At 36.2% G+C, this 21,504-nt stretch overlaps 2 protein-coding genes across 3 annotated transcripts in view; one reads left to right on the plus strand and one right to left on the minus strand.

The window, feature by feature from the left end:
• slc7a2 (solute carrier family 7 member 2) overlaps positions 1-12,743 on the minus strand; it is a 34,424-nt gene extending 21,681 nt beyond the window's left edge. For both annotated transcript variants that reach the window (XM_022684216.2, XM_022684215.2), the window contains exons 1-5: positions 12,450-12,743; positions 5,907-6,291; positions 5,467-5,622; positions 831-996; positions 551-687 (exon numbers count right to left, since the gene is read on the minus strand). In XM_022684216.2, coding sequence (XP_022539937.1) covers positions 551-687; positions 831-996; positions 5,467-5,622; positions 5,907-6,270 — 823 coding nt within the window. In that variant the 5' untranslated portion in view covers positions 6,271-6,291; positions 12,450-12,743. The remainder of the gene's footprint in view (positions 1-550; positions 688-830; positions 997-5,466; positions 5,623-5,906; positions 6,292-12,449) is intronic.
• Positions 12,744-20,888: 8,145 nt separating this feature from the next.
• mtmr7a (myotubularin related protein 7a) overlaps positions 20,889-21,504 on the plus strand; it is a 28,197-nt gene continuing 27,581 nt past the window's right edge. Inside the window, exon 1 of the mRNA XM_022684217.2 lies at positions 20,889-21,142. Within this exon, the coding sequence (XP_022539938.2) occupies positions 21,116-21,142 (27 nt within the window). The 5' untranslated portion in view covers positions 20,889-21,115. The remainder of the gene's footprint in view (positions 21,143-21,504) is intronic.

The following is a 21,504-nucleotide window of genomic DNA, read 5'->3' on the forward strand; positions in this document are numbered from 1 at the left end:
ACTGAATAAAATCTAATTGAATAAAGGTGTTGCAAAGTATTTGTTGTTAAATACACTGAGAATTACAAGTAAATATTACTTGAATATATGCTCTGGGAATTTTCAGCAGGATAATTCCCACCCACACACAGCAAGGGTTTCCCAGTATTGTACAACACTTCTTTAGTATGCCCATTCCCAAGATTTATCACCAATTAAGCATGTATGGGACCATCTGGGACACCAGCTTCAGAAACCTACTAGTGTGGAGCAGGATCTACAGGCCCAGCTGCAACATATGTGGGCAAACGTACAACAGGATGCCATAGAGAACCTGTATGTGTGGATTCCTAACTGTATTTTGTTTTGTAGAGGCTTTTAATTAAACAGTTTTCCCCATTAAACTTAGAATTTTACTCTAATAATGTAATAACTTTCATATATCATCAGTACATACACACATATAAAGTGTCATTCGATTCCAACAGATCCCTCTGGGTGTGTTACATTTTTTGTCAGTGTTATTTCAGTGTTATTCTGTTGTTAATTCAAAGTGTCAGCACGTCTATACCTGTTGTTGCAATGCAGTCAAATCCTACAAAAGCATAGAAGCAAGTAGCTGCACCAGCTAGGGTTCCTCCAAAGCCATAAGGCAGAAATCCTCCAGCACCGTAATCACTGGTGACATTTTCAGTGTAGGACAAATTCCTGTAATCAACAGTAAGGTAACAGTAAAATTTATATATTTTTTACACATTGAAACACTTAATATCTGCATCTGACCTTTAAACATTGCATATTCAGCACACACTGGGACTACAGCACTAAAACAGTGTGTCCTGTACTCTCACCTTGTTACAATAGTAACGTTTATAAGGGATTCTTCAGAGATGTTCCAGTTGTAAGAATCTCCTTTGACGAACCCAGAGATGATGACGAACATCAGCACAAGGACATTTACAGCTGTGAAGATCTTGTTGACCCATGCTGACTCTTTCACCCCAAAGGAAAGAAGACCTGAAAGAATAAAGACAATGAAGAAAGCAGTCAATGTGATTTAATGGTGTTCCTCAAGGCTCAATTATTGGTCCCTAATGTTTTAAAATTGTTTTAGAATACAGTACCAATGTTTCAGGTACTCTATGAACTCTGTGAACTCTATAAGATAATAAATAAATAAAGAAAATTTGGTAACACTTCTATGAATCTTGTATTCATAATGCTTTATTAATGCATTTATTATGCATCATGTGGCATGCATGTCCCTAAAAAAACATTCTATCAAATATGTATGGAAAATATCATTGAATCACATTTAAAACTGTTTAAAAAATAATCTCTGTTACAAATATGGATCTTTATGGAACCTGAAGCAGTTCTTCTGTGGCTTCGCTTAATGAACGCTCTGTACTGCCTTAGTTTTAGTGGCCAGACTATGCTCAAATAAAAAAGAGAAATACTGAGAAATCCTCAGAGTGTCCTCTTGCAACACAAAGGTCAGTCCAGCAATTTAATTTCACTCATTTTTTGGACCGGTGAAGTGGGTCCATATGCCAACTGAATGTTACAGATGCCACCTGACTTGCTGGATCAGCCAAATGGTGCAGATGCCAGTTTACTTTGGATCCTGACAGAACACCACATGCTCAGTCCCACAACAGCTCCTTATATGTTCTCTTCACCATGTGAGTGTGGTGAATTGCCCCTTTTACACAATGTTCTACCTTCACTTATTGGATTTGAGGAAAATGTTTTGCCCAGATCAGGGGCATGTCCTGGCCTGTGTGCTGAACAGAAGCCTACTGACATAAAAACTCATAAATACGACGGCAGTAATGAGACACTTTACTGTGTTTCTCAGTGCACTGGTATTACTCAGATACATGCAACTAACTGATAATACATAAGTTCAACTTTTTTTTAATCGTTTGTTTGTTTCTGTGTTAATATTAGTGTTGTAGTCAAGACCACTAGAGCTGAATTCGAGTCAAGACCAAGACTTTTTAATAGTTAAGTCTAAATTAAGACCAAGACCGGGACATATCTAGACCAAGACTTTTTAGTAGTTGAGTCCGATTCAAGACCAAGACTTTTTAGTAGTTGAGTTTGAGTCGAGACCAAGACTTTTTAGTAGTTGAGTCCGAGTCAAGACCAAAACTTTTTAGTAGTTGAGTCCGAGTCAAGACCAAGACTTTTTAGTAGTTGAGTCCGAGTCAAGACCAATAATTTTTTAGTAGTTGAGTCAGCATCAAGACCAAGACTTTTTAGTAGTTGAGTCCAAATCAAGACCAAGACTTTTTAGTAGTTGAGTCCGAGTCAAGACCAATAGTTTTTAGTAGTCTAGTCCGAGTCAAGACCAAGACTTTTTAGTAGTTGAGTCCGATTCAAGACCAAAACTTTTTAGTAGTTGAGTTTGAGTCGAGACCAAGACTTTTTAGTAGTTGAGTCCGAGTCAAGACCAAAACTTTTTAGTAGTTGAGTCCGAGTCAAGACCAAGACTTTTTAGTAGTTGAGTCCGAGTCAAGACCAATAATTTTTTAGTAGTTGAGTCAGCATCAAGACCAAGACTTTTTAGTAGTTGAGTCCAAATCAAGACCAAGACTTTTTAGTAGTTGAGTCCGAGTCAAGACCAATAGTTTTTAGTAGTCTAGTCCGAGTCAAGACCAAGACTTTTTAGTAGTTGAGTCCGAGTCAAGACCAAGACTTTTTAGTAGTTGAGTCCGAGTCAAGACCAAGACTTTTTAGTAGTTGAGTCAGAATCAAGACCAAGACTTTTTAGTAGTTGAGTCCAAATCAAGACCAAGACTTTTTAGTAGTTGAGTCCGAGTCAAGACCAAGACTTTTTAGTAGTTGAGTCCAAGTCAAGACCAAGACTTTTTAGTAGTTGAGTTCGAGTCAAGACCAATAGTTGTTAGTAGTCTAGTCCGAGTCAAGACCAAGACTTTTTAGTAGATGAGTCCGAGTCAAGACCAAGACTTTTTAGTAGTCTAGTCCGATTCAAGACCAAGACTTTTTAGTAGTCGAGTCCGAGTCAAGACCAAGACTTTTTAGTAGTCGAGTCCGAGTCAAGACCAAGACTTTTTAGTAGTCGAGTCCGAGTCAAGACCAAGACTTTTTAGTAGTCGAGTCCGAGTCAAGACCAAAACTTTTTAGTAGTCGAGTCCGAGTCAAGACCAAGACTTTTTAGTAGTTGAGTCCGATTCAAGACCAAGACTTTTTAGTAGTTGAGTCAAAGTCAAGACCAAGACTTTTTAGTAGTTGAGTCCGAGTCAAGACCAAGACTTTTTAGTAGTTGAGTCCGAGTCAAGACCAAGACTTTTTAGTAGTTAAGTTCGAGTCAAGACCAAGACTTTTTAGTAGTTGAGTCCGAGTCAAGACCAAGACTTTTTAGTAGTTGAGTCCGAGTCAAGACCAAGACTTTTTAGTAGTTGAGTCCGAGTCAAGACCAAGACTTTTTAGTAGTTAAGTTCGAGTCAAGACCAAGACTTTTTAGTAGTTGAGTCCGAGTCAAGACCAAAACTTTTTAGTAGTTAAGTTCGAGTCAAGACCAAGACTTTTTAGTAGTTGAGTTCGAGTCAAGACCAAGACTTTTTAGTAGTTGAGTCCGAGTCAAGACCAAGACTTTTTAGTAGTTGAGTTCGAGTCAAGACCAAGACTTTTTAGTAGTTGAGTCCGAGTCAAGACCAAGACTTTTTAGTAGTTGAGTCCGAGTCAAGACCAAGACTTTTTAGTAGTTGAGTCCGAGTCAAGACCAAGACTTTTTAGTAGTTAAGTTCGAGTCAAGACCAAGACTTTTTAGTAGTTGAGTCCGAGTCAAGACCAAAACTTTTTAGTAGTTAAGTTCGAGTCAAGACCAAGACTTTTTAGTAGTTGAGTTCGAGTCAAGACCAAGACTTTTTAGTAGTTGAGTCCGAGTCAAGACCAAGACTTTTTAGTAGTTGAGTTCGAGTCAAGACCAAGACTTTTTAGTAGTTGAGTCCGAGTCAAGACCAAGACTTTTTAGTAGTTGAGTCCGAGTCAAGACCAAGACTTTTTAGTAGTTGAGTCCGAGTCAAGACCAAGACTTTTTAGTAGTTGAGTCTGAGTCAAGACCAAGACTTTTTAGTAGTTGAGTCCGATTCAAGACCAAGACTTTTTAGTAGTTGAGTTCGAGTCAAGACCAAGACTTTTTAGTAGTTGAGTTCGAGTCAAGACCAAGACTTTTTAGTAGTTGAGTTCGAGTCAAGACCAAGACTTTTTAGTAGTTGAGTCCGAGTCAAGTCCAAGACTTTTTAGTAGTTGAGTCTGATTCAAGACCAAGACTTTTTAGTAGTTGAGTCCGAGTCAAGACCAAAACTTTTTAGTAGTTGAGTCCGAGTCAAGACCAAGACTTTTTAGTAGTTGAGTCTGATTCAAGACCAAGACTTTTTAGTAGTTGAGTTCGAGTCAAGACCAAGACTTTTTAGTAGTTGAGTCCGATTCAAGACCAAGACTTTTTAGTAGTTGAGTTCGAGTCAAGACCAAGACTTTTTAGTAGTTGAGTTCGAGTCAAGACCAAGACTTTTTAGTAGTTGAGTCCGAGTCAAGACCAAGACTTTTTAGTAGTTGAGTTCGAGTCAAGACCAAGACTTTTTAGTAGTTGAGTCCGAGTCAAGACCAAGACTTTTTAGTAGTTGAGTTTGAGTCAAGACCAAGACTTTTTAGTAGTTGAGTTCGAGTCAAGACCAAGACTTTTTAGTAGTTGAGTTCGAGTCAAGACCAAGACCAGGACATGTCGAGTTTGAGTCAAGACAAAGACTTTTTAGTAGTCCAGTCCAAATCAACACCAAGAATTTTTAGTAGACCAGTCCAAAAAAAAACAAAACATTGAAGTATATTCTCTATTTATAAAAATGATGCTTAATCTGTATCTCTTCTAAAACGACATGGAATAGCATTATGTAAGCTGATCATGTGTTGTACTTTAAAAGATGGCTTGGAAATGCCCACTCCTCTATAAGTTGTGAGGCGTTATCTTGTTTAATAATACTGTACATTGTAGAAGACATTACTTACCACCTACAGTGTACAGCACAGCAGGTGGTTATGATCATAACTAGAATTGTCCATGCAAACAAACAAGCAACTCACTTCCACATAGAAATCATCTTATCCACATTCAATGCATATGTGAGGATAGAGAGCAGTTTTCTTTAGCTTATGAAGTGGACTTAGTTGGTGTCCCATGATATTTGGTATTTACAGAAGAAGGAAAAATTCTTCTAACTTTTAGTGGAAGTCAAAGTAAAATATTTAATTCTAAGCTATCTTAGGTCCATTTATTATGAATCTCTTATACAATCTAAATTATATCAAAAAGAAGGAAAAGTTTAAAAAATTTAAGATATTGAATGAATTAAGGTTTTTGTTTTATATATTATAATATTTAATATTAAATATTATTTTTGGGGTTTACCTAAAGTACAATCTCAAATATGTCTAAAATTAAATAAAAAAATAAAGAAATACCTGAAAGCAGTAAGATAAGACAAACTGCAAAGAAATCTGGGTATTCTGCCAGGCCAGGCAAGCTCATTCTGAAGTACTTTGTGCAGAACGTCTCTATGTGGCCTCCAATGAGTTCGTCAAATGTTCCACTCCAAGCTCTGGCAACACTGGAAGTACCTGCATCAAAAGATAAAAAACAAAAATATCTTTTAATGAAAAATGAATGAAAAAACTCAGAATGGGAAAAAACACTGTCAACAACTTACATTTATAAGATTACAGAATGCTTGAATCTAATAACTAAATAATACTCTTAATAAATATTACGTAATTCTCTAATACGTAGATTATGTAGTCATGAGAGCTGCTAGAAGCTGCAGTAAGTTATTGAGTAAAAAACATGATATTATTAGATCATTAGAAAGCAATACGTAATTGGTCCAATAGCTTGTTACACTTGCCTATGACATACGAGAGGATGAGGTTCCATCCAGTGATGAAGGCCAGGAGTTCCCCTACAGTCACATAACTGTACAGGTAAGCCGAGCCGGTCTTTGGCACCCGGGCTCCGAATTCTGCATAGCACAGGCCTGCCATTACAGAAGCCAGGGCTGCTATGAGGAACGACACCACAATGCTGGGCCCAGAGTCACCCTTAGCCACCTCCCCAGCGAGGACGTAGACCCCAGCCCCCAGCGTGCTGCCCACCCCAAGGGCGATGAGGTCCACGGTGGAGAGGCAGCGGCACAGCTTGGAGTCCTCCAGACAGTCCACATTCTTCCTCCTCACCAGAGAGTGGCCAAACGACAGCAAGTGGGCCAGCATCCTTCCGCTCAACTATAGGAACTGAAAAGAGTGTAGATAATATAAAACATTAGCACTCAATTCTGATTCTTTATTCATTTCCTTGCCTGAGAAATCGGTCTTTATGTTTTTAGCAAGTTCAAATAAGTAAACTCTGTAAGACCCCCTTACATTTAGTCACTTAATTTATCTTGATTATCAAAGTTATATCTGGGTAAGGCTGAACCACAGTACAGTGCAAGTGTAAACACACCTAGATCCAATTTAAATCAAATCTAAATCCAGTCAACCAAGCCACTTCAGGAGGTGGTCTGAGACGCATTCAAAACAGGTCCTAATTCAGATACTTTAAACTACTTCAGAAGTAGGCCTGAGACAATTTTAAAACAGATCCAAATTGAATCGTTCAAATCACTTCAGGAGGCGGTCTGAGGCGCATTTAAAACGGATCTAAATCCAGTCACTGAACCACTTCAGGAGGTGGTCTGAGATGCATTCAAAACAGATCCTAATTCAGATATTTTAAACAACTTCAGAAGTAGGCCTGAGACGATTTTAAAACAGATCCAAATTTAATCGTTCAAATCACTTCAGGAGGCGGTCTGAGACACAGTTAAAACAGATTTAAATCCATGCACTCAAACCACTTCAGGAGGTGGTCTGAGACGAATTTAAATCAGATCCAAATCCAGTCACTCAAACCACTTCAGGTGGTCATCTGAGACAATCACTCAAACCACATCTGAAACAAATTTAAAGCAGATCCAAATCCAGTCACTCAAACCACTTTATAAGGTAGTCTGAGACAAATTTAAAAACAGATACAAATTCAGTCACACAAACCACTTCAGGAGGTGACCTGTAATGCATTTTAAATATATCCTAATTCAGTCACTCAAACCACGTCAGGAGGTGGTCTGAGACGAATTTAAAACAGATCCAAATCTGATCACCCAAACCACTTTAGAAGGTGGTCTGAGACGCATTTAAATCCAATCCAAATTCAGTCACTCAAACCACTTCAGGTGGTCGTCTGAGACAAATTTAAAACAGATCCAAATTCAGTCTCTCAAACCACTTCAAAAAGTGGACTGAGACATACAATCAACAATTAGAACTCCTCCCAGTACATCCAAAAATATAATATTTTTGTAAAAATTGTTGTGTAACAATCCATTTAGCATATTCATTCCCACATACCTATCAGATTTTAGTCTGTCTTAATGAAAATGGATTTTCAGAGTACCAAGTGTGAATGCATGTGGCTACAATCTTATCAGAATACAATCCAGATACTAATCCCATTAAGTGACCAGATGTAAAAGCAGTCTTAGTTGCGTAAAATAGTTTAACTATCTATCTATAAAAGCATATATTAGCTTTTATTTTGCTAAACAAATTATAATTAAATCCAGTTGTTGGGTCAGAATCCAAAAATACATTCATAGTAACTTCTTAAACTGCACAGTAACAAGAAGCTGGTTGGCTGTTGGCTTGTCTGTTATTGTGATATTTCTTTTTTAACCAATTTAGTTTTTGTCTACACTATGTCATTATGAACAAAAGTATTGGGGCACATGCTAATTCCAGAGAACACAGTTCCACTGCTCCACAGCTCAATACTGGGGTTTCATATCCATCCAGCCCATGACTTGCATCAGGCATGGGGCCAACAGGTTCATGCTGATCTGCTCTGAAGTGTATTGTTCTAGAGGGACTAGACAAGCTGTGTGTGTGCATTTGCTCATGCAACATAAAGTGTGTGAAAGCAGTCATTAGAAGGGGAGTGGCCACATGATGCATGTTGCATATTTCTAAATGATTAGGTCTCGTGATACTACAGTATATACTGATTTATACAGATTTACTGTATATAAAGACTCTGAGAGACAATAAAGCTCTGTTTACTAAGACTGCACTCAATCCATGCATGACCTTAATTCTCAAGAGGCTAATAGAGTATTGCAGAAATAGCTTTTTAGCACCACATTCAGACACTGAGACGACAAGCTGCTTTAACCCAGCATTCCTCAATCAGCTCTTAATTCCCAGAGTGAAAAACAGACTGTAAACACAAATTCTCTTTAAGTTAAGCTCTAGGAATACTGAACACTGAAACACAGTTCCTCCAGGCACTGCATGAATTGCACGTTGGACAGCTCCTTCAGTAGTTTGGGGCATAAACCAAAAAAAGAATAAAACCTGCCTGAAAAGAAAAGCCTTGAGCAAGTATTACATAACATGATGTGTAAAAAAATGATCTTGACAGGTGTGGACTGATAAGGGCTGAGTCTCTGTTAACTATGCTGTGTGTATGCCAAGGAAGCATTCATAACACTTGTGGCTAAGCTAGGCTAAGCGGTTGCTATAGAATCATTTACGTTGGGTGGAGTCGTCTAAAATGGGCCAGTTTTTGCTAACGTTTTTATAACACCATCAAATAAGCTTTGTATGAAATCTAATGGTATTTTTATACATTTACATGAGTATATCAGTAGCTTATCTTCTGAGTTATGACATAATGTTCATTATGTGGGTCAATATATAAAAAAAAATATGATTTTTTTTTCATCATGTTTAAGATTTGTTTTATAATATTTTTTAATAGTGCTTTCAGGCAATAAAAATATATTCCAATTAATTACATTCTTTGTGATTAATTAATTTCAATTGTTATTTAATCACATTCATCATTAAAGTATTTTAAACTGTACAGTTCAATAAATGAATAAATAACCTGTATAGATTTAAAATCTTCCTGCAATAAACATAAGTTAATAACAGATGCTGCAAATACTGTATATCGCTAGACCAGATTACTATAGCTGCAAATTCTGCAAGACTTCACACATGCCAGAGGTTATTTTCAGGAGATTCTAGGCTCAAATAGTCAAATCTAAAAGAGACATATGCTAATATATATTTTTGCATTAACAGCTGGAATACGTTGCTCTGTAATAATAAAATATATATGCAATTATTAACAGAATTTAGATGTTTAAGAATATGTTGATCACTTAGTACTTAGTAAAATAAAAATAAAAATTATGTTCTTTATCATTTTAGTAAAAAGTAATTGAATTTAGTATACATCTTTTCATCTATATTATCTCCCCTGGGGGGCTTTTATTATGAAAACCAAGATGGTGGATTAGTCTATTAGCTAACTGAGCTGAATTAATGGCTGATGTTTGATAACAGATGAATGACACCGTGCTGCTTACACTCGTATATTCTGGGGTTTAATATGATGTGTGTATTATGGCTGTAGTTTCCTCCAGTCTTTAGTTATTTACCTCAGAAATAATATTACCAGAATGCAGCTAGCGGTTCAATGCTAGCTGACAGCCCAACCAGCATGGATGGTAAATGTTTTCTGAGATAAATTAATGGTTGATGTTTAATATGATATGTGTATGGTGTTTGTACATTACTCTGGTTTTCAATTATGAAGATCAGAACACCAGCATCAGGCTACAGTAACTACACAGTAACGACTCTGTATTTTCATGTTTAATTTCATGTTTATATCAATAAATTTGGTTTTATTTCTCAATTCCGTGAATCTCTCCATTATTTTCTGCATTGTGCACATCGTAGGCCTCTAGAAATACACAAATGCTTGTACATACTTGTCCCTCAATGGTTCCTTGAAGGTAAATGCACTTTTCGATTTGTCATTTTCTCCTTTATTTGCCTCATTAATCACTTCACTGTTCTGCACACTTCAGAATTCAATATATATAGGCCAGTTTCTCTTGTTCCTTTTGGCAACTGGCCATTTCTACATGTATTTTCACAGGCTTGCAGATCCAGTCTTGGGGATTGCGTCACAGGAGCCTGCATGAAACACCTGACTTGAGCTGAGCTCCATTAAATCCATTAAAAGTCCTGCTACACAAAATATGCTCTTTGTCAGGGGCTTAGCAAAGCCCTGGTGCATGCGAAAGAACATTAGCATTATAATGTAAGGCTGTGGAAAGCTGTGAAAAGGACAGTCGTGAGCACTTTCTCGCTCTGTGAGTCTGGAAGACTTTGATGAACGGCCCTGAGGACACATTAGTCTGCACTTTGTGTTACCTGCATCGTTAAATCACCAATCAGCGTGTAAAGAACAGTCTAGCCACTGCAGATTAGCATAGTTAGCCAGTGTAGTTCCTGTCTTGAAATTCAAGCTATGCTAATCTCACCATTAGTAGCCTACTGTTGCAGTTACAGTACATATACAATTACTGTACATAAAGGATGTCTACAATGGGCATAGGAAACTTAGCCCTAGCCTTACTACTGTTAATTCTTAATAGATCAGTCAATGCACAAAGTAAGTTGGCAAAATTAGTTGTGCACAATGTGAACAAAAATATGAGAATTTGTGATTGATATCTCAAAATCTTAATTTAAAATTTAATTTAAGATCCTTGATGCTTTATCGGCACACCCCTTGCATGCACACAGGTAATGCAGTTCAATGAATTTTCTGGCATGTATTAAGGCATGTATCAGCTCTTTTGATGCATTAATTGGCAAAAGTCATATTGCAATAAGATAAGATTAGATTAGTTTAGATTCAACTTTATTGTCATTGTGCAGAGTACAAGTACAGTCCAATGAAATGCAGTTAGCACCTAAACAAAAGTGAGAAAATCTTTGTTCAAATTCAAGCTAATTTCACATTAACTGCTGCACTGCTGTAAACGTTTAACATACTAGTCCGTAAAGATGTTTGGTGGAATTTGCCATAGTAGCAAACTGCCATAGTTGTGTTGAGTTTTAACATACTGATTATTACAAATTAGTGGCAATAGAGGGTACAATATATATTTTGTTTTACAAAAGTGTCAAAGAGTGTCTTTACTGGGCATCTGAAACTGCCATACTACTGTTATTGAAGCTATTGAAGCTATTGAAAACATAGACTGTAATATAATTTTTGTTAAAATTCAAACTATGCTAATCTCAACAACAGTACAGTTGCAGTTGTATAATATACCAAATATTGTACCATCTACTTTGCCCTTAAGGACTTTTTCACTGTTCTAAACTGCTATGCTTCTGATAAGTTCTAGCATATTAGCTGTTAAAATTCTACAACTAGTTAAAATTAATCTTTTAACCAAATACAGCTGATAAAAAAACAAAACCTTACTAATATTACTACTAGTACAGTTGCAGTTATGTAACACTGTGCCCTTATGGATGTCTTTACTAAGCATGGCAATCTGCCATACTAGTGTTCTAAAAAGTTCTAAAATACTGATCATTAAAAAAATAAATGGTTTGTAAAAAATAAACAGCTAGTTAAAAGTCATTTTAACAACTTATTTAACTTTTTAAAAATCCAATAAGTGTACTACTAGTACAGTTGCAGTTATGCAATTCTGTGACCCTTTGATTGTATTCACTTTACTAAGCATGGCAAACTGCCATACACTCTAAAAAACAGAGGTACGATATGAGTACTTTTTTGTACTCAAAGGTACACTCTTCATAATTGTACCCTCCAAGGTACAATATTGGTCTTTACAGGGTCAGGTTTGTTCCCTCTGAAGTACAAAGTAATTTTTAACAGCAATAAGTACAAATTTGTACCATTTAACCAAACAAAAGGTACATTCAGTATTCTGTATCACTATACTAATAAACTATATATATTTTAATTGCACATTTTTTATTTGAAAGCCAGTCAATTTTGCATCATCAAGTTTTTGAGCCATATTTAGTTGATGATAATGTTTATAATCTTTATAATCTTTACTGGCACAAAAACCATGGGTACAAAAAAGGACTTTCATGGAAAGGTACTTTTTTGTACCTCAATATAAGGTACAGCCCCAGCGACAAGCTTTGTACTCTTTTAAGTACAAATCTGTACTTACTTTTCTTAGAGTGTACTAGTATTAAGTTCTAAAATACTGATCATTAAAATGTTATAAATAGTTTCGAAAAAAGAATCTACACGACTTTTATAATTAGTTGCTACAGTTGTAGTTACATTAATAACAAGGGGTCTCCAAAGGATTTCTTTACTGAGCATATGAGCATATGCAGCTGCCATACTACTGTTGATATACTAGTCATTAAAGAAATATAGTGTTTGCAGCGGGGTGCAATATTTTTGCATTCAAAATGTAACGTATCTGCATTACAGATATACAGTTCAATCATGTGCGCAAAGATCAGCTCAATCTCAGACCACTTACCTGTAAAAGGTGTGAATGAAACAGGTAGAGATACAGGTCTAGCAGGGCAGCGCTGGTTCTGGAGTAGCTCTTACAGTACCCACACTCCCCTTAGGGAATCCTGCCACACTGACTGCTGTACAGGTGGGAGAGTTGTGGGCCTATCTATAAAACCCTGTCTTAAGTTTAACGCTTCCTCCCTTCAAGCTCAAGTCCTCAACACTGACATGTGAACCCCCAACTCTTCTATTTTTACTCCTCCCTTCATTCTATCCTGGTTGAGTCTTAACTTGCTCTGCCCTGGTGCTGGGACTCCAGGGGACTCTGACAGCTGTGGTCCGCCCCCAGAGGAGGAGGAGGAGGAGGAAGAGGGGGAGGAGGGAGAGGCCTAGGAGGAGGGCTGGAATAGAAATGGGAGTGTGTTTAGCTTGTTAGCATGGACCAATAACTGCAGGGAGGCAACCTGGCTCTTTAAAGCTAGCAGCAGCAGCAGTAGGTCATCTAGGGTCCAAGGAAGCAACACTGTGCAATGTGGGCTATGTGTGTGTGTGTGTTTTTGAGTGTGTGTGTGTGTATTCATATGCGTGAGTGTAAGTGTGAGTGCGTGCGAACGTGTGTATGAGTAGTGGGAGGCAGAAATAACCATTTTTTTTTTCTCTCTCTCTCTCTTTGGAAAGATATGCTTGCTTTTTCCAGTGCACACATAGGCCAAACATGTCCAGCTGCCAGAGTACTTACTGACCACTAAAAAATGGTTAAGCAACTGACATTGACAAACATTGAAACAGACAGGTCTGTTTACCCAGCGCCGTGTGCACGAGTGGGCTAAAAGCATGGCCGTTGATTGGACAGGCGGGTGTGGAGGAGTGATCGCGGGTAAAAGGCCTTTACGCAAAAGATAGTCCAGTGACGGTCTGATTTTGTTGGACTAAAGGTCTTTGTGTGATTTCGAGTTAGGGCTGCACATGTGCAATAGGCAATAGTCACATCGCAGAACGTGCAATGTTTTATGAAATGTCAATATTCAATATACAATGTTCTAAATTTACATGATATCTACAATATCTACAAGATTACCAATTATATCCACATAATACCATTTATTTTACGCTAATCACTGATTCGCAGATTGCATTATTAATATAGATTGCATCTTGAATCATTGACTTTTCATATTTTTTTTGTCAGTATTTTTTACCATTGGATTTTTAAACATCACAATGTAAATTATTGTCATCCCTAGTGAGGTGATTTTTTGTCGTACTGTCTAATGTGGTTTTCAAGTACGTATCTGATTTTTTTCATGTGTGGACGAGAGTTCAGTATAAAAAAATTGGCTTTAAATTAGCATTTTTTCTTGCTCCAAACTCAGAAAAAACTCTTAAAGTTTCCTTCTGGTAAATACAAGTTTGTAGTGGCGTTCAAAAAATGCACTCATCTTATAAATATGATATGACTTGACTAGCTGACATGATACTTTGGCCAAAACAGGAAAAAAAACTAAATTAACATTTGTCTGAAACCTGTGAACTTTTTTTTACCACTACATAAATAGCATTAATATATTTTGTGTATATTTTCTTTAAAGGGCTTATTCCATCATTTTTAAATTCATTTTAAAATGTTTAGTTATGGTCTCTAGTATGAATGAATGCCATGTGAGCCATTTTTTGTGAAAAAAAGTGTTAAGCCCTGCTTTAGAACACTGAATTAGAGGTCTCTGAAGAAAGACAGGTTGTGGCTCTTGCTCATGAATATTCATACATGCAAATATATCACCTCTGATTGGCTAAAATCACTGCAGCGGAGAATGCCCGCCCATGCAGTCCCCCCAACTCTAAAATTCAAAGGACAAAATGTTTTCAGAGATACAGCCCTAGTTATCAAGATACAGCACTGAGTGCTAGGTAAAGTTAACCCTGAAACTTTACTTAATGTCATACTCGAGCGGCTCTGCGGCCGAGAAATGTTATCAATGCCACGGTGCGAGTGCAAGTAGAGACTGCCCACCGCGACGCCGGTCTCCTCACAGCAGTGGGAATAATACAAATGTTAAACCTGTTGTTTTCAGGTAAGAATGCTACACAATGTTGATTTAATAGCATTTTTTACCAGGAAAAAAACCCTAAAATAACATACAAGATCGCATAGGGCTATTTTTGATAGTGCTGCTCTGTCTTTGACTCAACCACACACACACACAAATATATATACTGTGCCTCACAATAACAAAATATATCACAAATAAGTAAAATGTCATTATACTGCCCACTACTCTGGGGGCATCTCTCTTTTCTATTCAACACAAAATCACCAGACTCTTCAGTCACTGGTCAAATTGCTTATGTACAAACCACTGCTTTTAGCTCAGTTCTAATACAGCCAGTCTGCTTTAAACTAGCAGAGTCTGCCAAATCTATCAGCAGTGTGCCACACTCAGCCCAGTCCATCACTGCCCAAGCCTGAGCCCATTATGTGTCCTGAATGCCACGGTGAAAGCAAATGCCACCCCTGATAGATGGGTGAGTTGGAGCCATGGTCGCAAACATTCATACACAAACACACACCACCCAGGGAGACAGAGAGGCACGATGCAGTTTAAGAATCTCAGTGAATGTTTATCTTTTTCCTTCGCTGGAGTCTTCCACCAAAGCTGGTGAATAAATTAGTGGAGGAAAGGTGTAGTCAAGAAAGAAAACAAAGCTGTGCAAAGCACTGGAAGAACACATTTAGAACTGTGATAGAGATGGCAAACCCTGGAGGGGGTGCAAATTCTACATATATTTTTTTGTAATCATTCTTTATCACTGAAAATATTTTAATGTATTTGTGGCTTTGGCTGGAAATTATTTTACTTATTAAACTTAAAACTTACGACACATACAGGCATACTGGCATATAAGGCCTCATATTAAAGAGTTGCGCTTGAACCCTGAAATTACCATTTTCACAATATTTTTTCTCTTTTTCTTGCACTTCGACTAAATCTTTTTGAAGTATTTTTACTTATCTATCTGTATGGCACCATAAATGTATTAAAAACATATGATAGATTTCAAGAAAAAGGTCAAGAAAGAAAACACAGCCTCGCAGAGTTTGTGATGGCAAACCCCAAGCTTCAAGTGGTCCAGAGGTCTAAAGTGCTGCCACTATGATCAGGAGATCGCCAGTTCGAATCCTGTTCATGCAGCTTACCATTGGCTACCGGAGTCCTGAGAGAGCACAATTGGCCTTGCATTCTCTGGGTTGGTAGATGGCGCTCTTTCCCCTCATCATCAAAAGGTGATGTCGCTCAGAACAAGGCATCTGTGAGCTGATGTATAAGAAACGAGTCGCTGCGCTTTCCTCAGAGTGTTTTGTGATGCTACTCGGCAATAATATATCAACAGCAGTTTGAAAAGAGGCGGAGTCTGACTTCACATGTATCGGAGGAGAGATGTGCTAGTCTTCACCCTCCTAGTGTTAGGGCATCACTAGTAATATGGGGAGTCATAATGAGTGGGTTGGGTACTTGGTCGTGTAAATTAGGGAGAAAATAAGAAAAAGGCACATATGCTAGACCTGAACAATATATAATTTTAGGAATTTACATTAAATTTGTTATATTTCATCTTGATTGATTCACAGGCATGTTGACGCCTTTGCACTATATTTTGTTCTACGCTGCTTGGCCAAACAAAAAATCACCACCTGTATTTAAGTAAGTGCATGATGTGGGGTTGATGCTGCAGTTGGTCTGCAGGTCTAGGTTCAGCAACAGTATGTGCTGAAAGAATGAGGTCAGCTGACTACCTGAATATACTGAATATAGACCAGGTTATTCCATCAATGTTTTTTTCTTCCCTGATGACACGGCCATATTCCAAGATAACAATGTCAGGATTCATGGGGCTGGAATTGTGAAAGAGTGATTCAGGGAGCATGAGATCATCATTTTCACACATGGATTGAGAGAGTTCACCAGAGTCCAGACCTTAACCTCATTGAGAATCTTTGGGATGTGCTGGAGAAGACTTTATACAGTGGTCAGACTCTACCATCATCAATGCTGCTGCAAGATCTTGGTGGAAAATTAATGAAACACTGGATTGAACTAAAACTTGTGACACTGCAGAAGCTTATTGAAACAATGTCACAGCAAATGTGTGCCGCAATCAAAGCTAAAGGCAGTTCAACCAAATATTAGATTGTGTGACTTTTTTTTGGTCAGGCTGTGTATTATTTCTGTTTGAATTGGGGACATATGCTAGACCTACTCAATACATAGTTTCAAAATTTTATCTTTCATATTTTCTATTCCGTCTTGATTGACTGTCTTTCTGCCAATGCATTAACCCAACCACCAATGGAACGATCAATCTTAGGCCATCCAGTACATCGTTCCTGTGAAAACAAGCTGATCTCGCTACACAATGTTTCTACACTGTTTGCATAGGGGACACTTCGCACCACTTAGCCGTGCTGTCACCAGGAAATGTCCCGGTCAATTATTAGTGACCAGAATGAAGATGGTGCAAACAGATGTTCTCCAAAAAAGCTGACCTACACTATGAGCCATGACAGCTGCTGTAGAGACGGCATGAGTGTATGACTCTGAATAATTGTAAAAAATGTATATTTGTCGTATCAATATTAACATATCAATATTATAAGTTGCAGGTTATTATTAGTGGGTTTAAAGATGATGTGAACATTGTGTGAACTTTCTGTTATCTATTAACTTCCTGTTCAGTGGACGTCATCGTGTGCATGCATTTGGTTGGGATGATGTAACTTCTATTGATAGAGGGATAAAGTTCATCTGCCTCTGTCGATTTTTAAGGCAAGCAGAAGTAGTGGACTCCAGATTAACAAAATGAATCCATTTGCTGGTCATAGGTCAAACGGCACAGGAAAGAAAAATGCCTATCTGCCACATTTCCCAGCAAACCTAATCTGCAGCCTCTGTTGTATGTATTAGATTAGCATTGAATATATATATATATATACGTATATATATATATATATATATATATACGTATATATATATATATATATACGTATATATATATATATATATATATACGTATATATATATATATATATACGTATATATATATATATATATATATATATATATATATATATATATATATATATATATATATATATATATACGTATATATATATATATATATATATATATACGTATATATATATATATATACGTATATATATATATATATATATATAAATATATATACGTATATATATATATATATATATATATACACATATATATATATATATATATATTCAATTATTTAAAACGTATTTCAAAATTTAGATATAAACATAAATACAAGAAATGTAACGAAAATGTTTTAAAGAAAGTATTTCTGAGCTAGTTCAAGCCTTTACACACTTTAAAGCCTGTTTGTGGGCCTGCACTGCACTACTATTATGATTCATCACTTTTATAGGCCTTTAAATAGAACCTTGTGGTACTCCACAGAAACTGGTTGCAATTTTGTTTTTCCTTTTGAGAAAAATAACTAAATAATTGAGGTTAAATAAGGGTTAAATTGGTTAAAGACGCTAAAGAACCAAGCTTGGTACTAGATTTCTTCAGGATGTTTTTTTTTTCCAAATCAGCAGCAGTTAACAAAACAACCCAGCTTTAAAGAACATGGAGAAGATGGACAGTATATAAGTTAATTGGTAACTGCACTCAAAACAAAAAAAAAATCACAAAAACATCATCAGCATACAGTTCAACATCAATGCAACAGTGAAAAATGTTAAGAGTGCCTATGTCTGCAAAAATGAACATTTTTTTCAAATAATGTATTTGTTAGAGGTGTGTATTTAAAAAACTTAAAATTAAAAATTACAAAACCTTTTTTATTGTTCTTAATAATATGCTTTTTTCTTGGACATTAAGGGGTTAATGCACTCACATGGCCCCGTAAGAGAAATCTATTTCCCACTGTATTTTAATTCCAGTCTGGAGCCTGCAGTGATCACCTGTGTGTGTTTAAGATCAGCTTAATGCTCTCTTTATTACACAGCGCTGCACACTGCTGTGGTGGGCAGCGTATCTGATGAAAGTGTAACCTGTGGGTGCTTTCTGTTTTAAACAGTGCTGAAAGACACGGCTAGATTACAGAGTCTTGTGTACAAGTGTTTTAGTTCACAGATTTAGATCTGCAGAATTAAAAAAAAAATAGTATTATAGAATTAGTATGTTTAATAAGTGGAATTGGGGCTGAAATTCCAAAACGGCTGATTTTATCTCATTTAAAACAGAGCTTAAACTTAATGACAAAAAGCAGAATAGTGCAACTGATTATGAATAAAGGATAATAGAAATAAACTGTCATGGCAAAAGTCATGGGACATGATACTAGTGTCTGTCTCATGACTTTTGCCATGTCTCATTGAAACTAAAGAAATCTCGACTGACCTGTGGGATATGTTTTTAGTTAATTATGACTCTTAAAAAAAGAAGTAGAGTCTGATGTGTTATAATTAGTATTTGGACATCCCAGTGAATTTGATTTGGTTTAACAAAAGATATATACAGTATATTGCATTTACTTTCCATTTCACAGGCTCAAAAGTAACTGGACAAATAATGGACTGACAATTACCAGATTTAAGTAGTTTTCTCTAAATTTACTACAATTCACATTGGAAAAAAGGATGCCATAGTAATTACTTCTGCCTAATGTATCTAAGCAGGTTTATTGATGCTGTGATGATCACAAAAGCTGATAACCCCACAGTAACATGTAAAGAGAAACACTGGCATGAGAAAATATACTTTAGACTTCCTCTATTAATTTATAATTAATCTAAATGTTTTGCACAGGTCAGTAACTTATAGCCGTTTACAGGCACCTCTCTAAATCTATATAAACATAAAAGTGTCAGTGTAGGCTGGACCTGTGCCATAAAATACTGATAATGTATTGTATAAATAAATCACTGCATCCTATGAGCATCTATGAGCAAAAGAGAAAAAATATGTAGCAAACATATATTTTTAAATATACTTGGTTACTTTACTATTATTTGCAGTTATTTGAAAATTATTTCAGTTTGGATTTTGCCTCTCTTTGCTTTCATTTTTGTGTTTATGTAGATTTTCTGTGGATTGTTGTGGATTTTGCTGCTAAAGGGTTTTTGCTATTGGAATCTCTCCATTGCTCCTGCTTCACTTTTTTGCTTCTGAGTTTTGACGCAGTTTTCACAGGTAGCAGGGCTAAGAAGAATCTCCATTGATCACCTGATTTTGGACTGATGGGTAACTACACCACCTCACTTATGTGAGCTTTCGAATGGAGTGAAACACTAACGCATAGGAGAAATATAACATTAATCATAACATTTGTGTGAAATTTTGTTGGAAAAGTATCTGCTGCTGCTGTTCACTGAAACCTGTTTATTTACTGAAATCCACAAAAATTCACAAACATTAAAGGAATCCAAAATAATTAAATAATTTTCAAACAAATGCAAAAAATAATAAAGCAACAAAGTATATTTAAAAATACATATTTGCTATATATTTTTATCTTTTGAATTTGCAACATACATTTTTTCCTTCTGATTCTTAAAATTTTGATTGAATTTTTTTTTTTTCCTTAAAACTTTTGGAACAAAACTAACTCCATATGAAGTAATCCAAACTATAAAGAAAAACATTTGAGTTAAACAAAACAGACTATGTTTAAATTTTAGATTCTTCAAAGCAGCATCTCTTGCTTACATGACAGCTTTGCACATCTTGGCTGGATTTTCTCAGTCAGTTTTATGAGGTAGAGTCACCTGGAATTCTGGCTTTCAGTTAACAGAACTCGTCAAGAGTTAATTACTTGAATTTTTTATAACCAAGTATATTTAAACATATATATTTGCTATATTTGGAGTTTGCAACATACACTTTTTCCTTTAGATTCCTAACATTTTAATTTTAGATTTTGCTTTTGTGCATAAAAATTTTGCCACAAACATTCAATGCTTCGGTGTTCTGTCGAGTTTTGCTAACTTGTCAAATCGTGCTACCCTAGTATAAATTTAACTGTAAAAATACAAAAGAAGCACTATATTAGAGCATGTTCTCAGTAGAAGTCCCAGTAGATGTACCAATAGCTAGTATATTTGCATAGTATAATTCACTGTATCTTGGTAAAAATATGGAAAGATTTTTGTATTTTTTAAATAATAATGATTGTATTATTATTATTAATTTCAATTTATGCTTTCTTTTAATGACAGTGAGGTTGTTTAATGAATGAAATTAAAATTATTTAGTGAATAATAATTATAAAAAAATAAATATAAAAAATAAATATAAAATTGTAGGTCAGCGCATGCGCAGTGCCTTTAGGAAGTACGTATCGATGGGTAGCAAAACTCGATAGAACTCGGGCGGGCTTTAGGACCCCGCAGCGCGCCTGAGCGCAGCCGGTGATTCACCGCTCTGACAGGAGGAACCATGTCCCAGTCAACCCGCATCCATAACTAACCCTCCAGCTCCAGATTCTGCATTAATATAACCGCTTTAACAGCGCAGGAGAGACTGAAATGAGTTTATAGCAGATAAATGAGAGCGGGGCTTTCTCCCGAGAGCGGTTTTATTTATTATATATTATTAATTATAGAGAGAGAGAGAGAGAGAGAGAGGAGGGGAGTGTGAGTGAATGATGGAGCACATCAGATTACCAAAGGTAAATAAACACAACACTGCAGCATCTGTAACCACTGTTATTTACCTGGAACATGTTTTATAAATCTGTGTTTTCTGATTAAACTGTTTTAAAGCAGGATATTCTGTGTGTGTGGCAGTAAATTAGCTCATCCAGCTCTCTAGATAGTGACGTTATGCATTTGTGTGTATTATTGTGTATATTATATTATATATTATATTATACTATATTATATTATATAGGCTCATACCAAACTATTAATTTTTGCTTTAATAATTTAATGATTTTAATGACTTCAGCTCCTCTCTAAATGCTGTCCAGCAGCTTTATAATATCATCCTATATATATAGTACACATGATAAACGATCTAAATCATCTGTCT

This window comes from Astyanax mexicanus, chromosome 10 (genome assembly GCF_023375975.1).
Source record: "Astyanax mexicanus isolate ESR-SI-001 chromosome 10, AstMex3_surface, whole genome shotgun sequence".
Classification (NCBI taxonomy): domain Eukaryota; kingdom Metazoa; phylum Chordata; class Actinopteri; order Characiformes; family Acestrorhamphidae; genus Astyanax; species Astyanax mexicanus.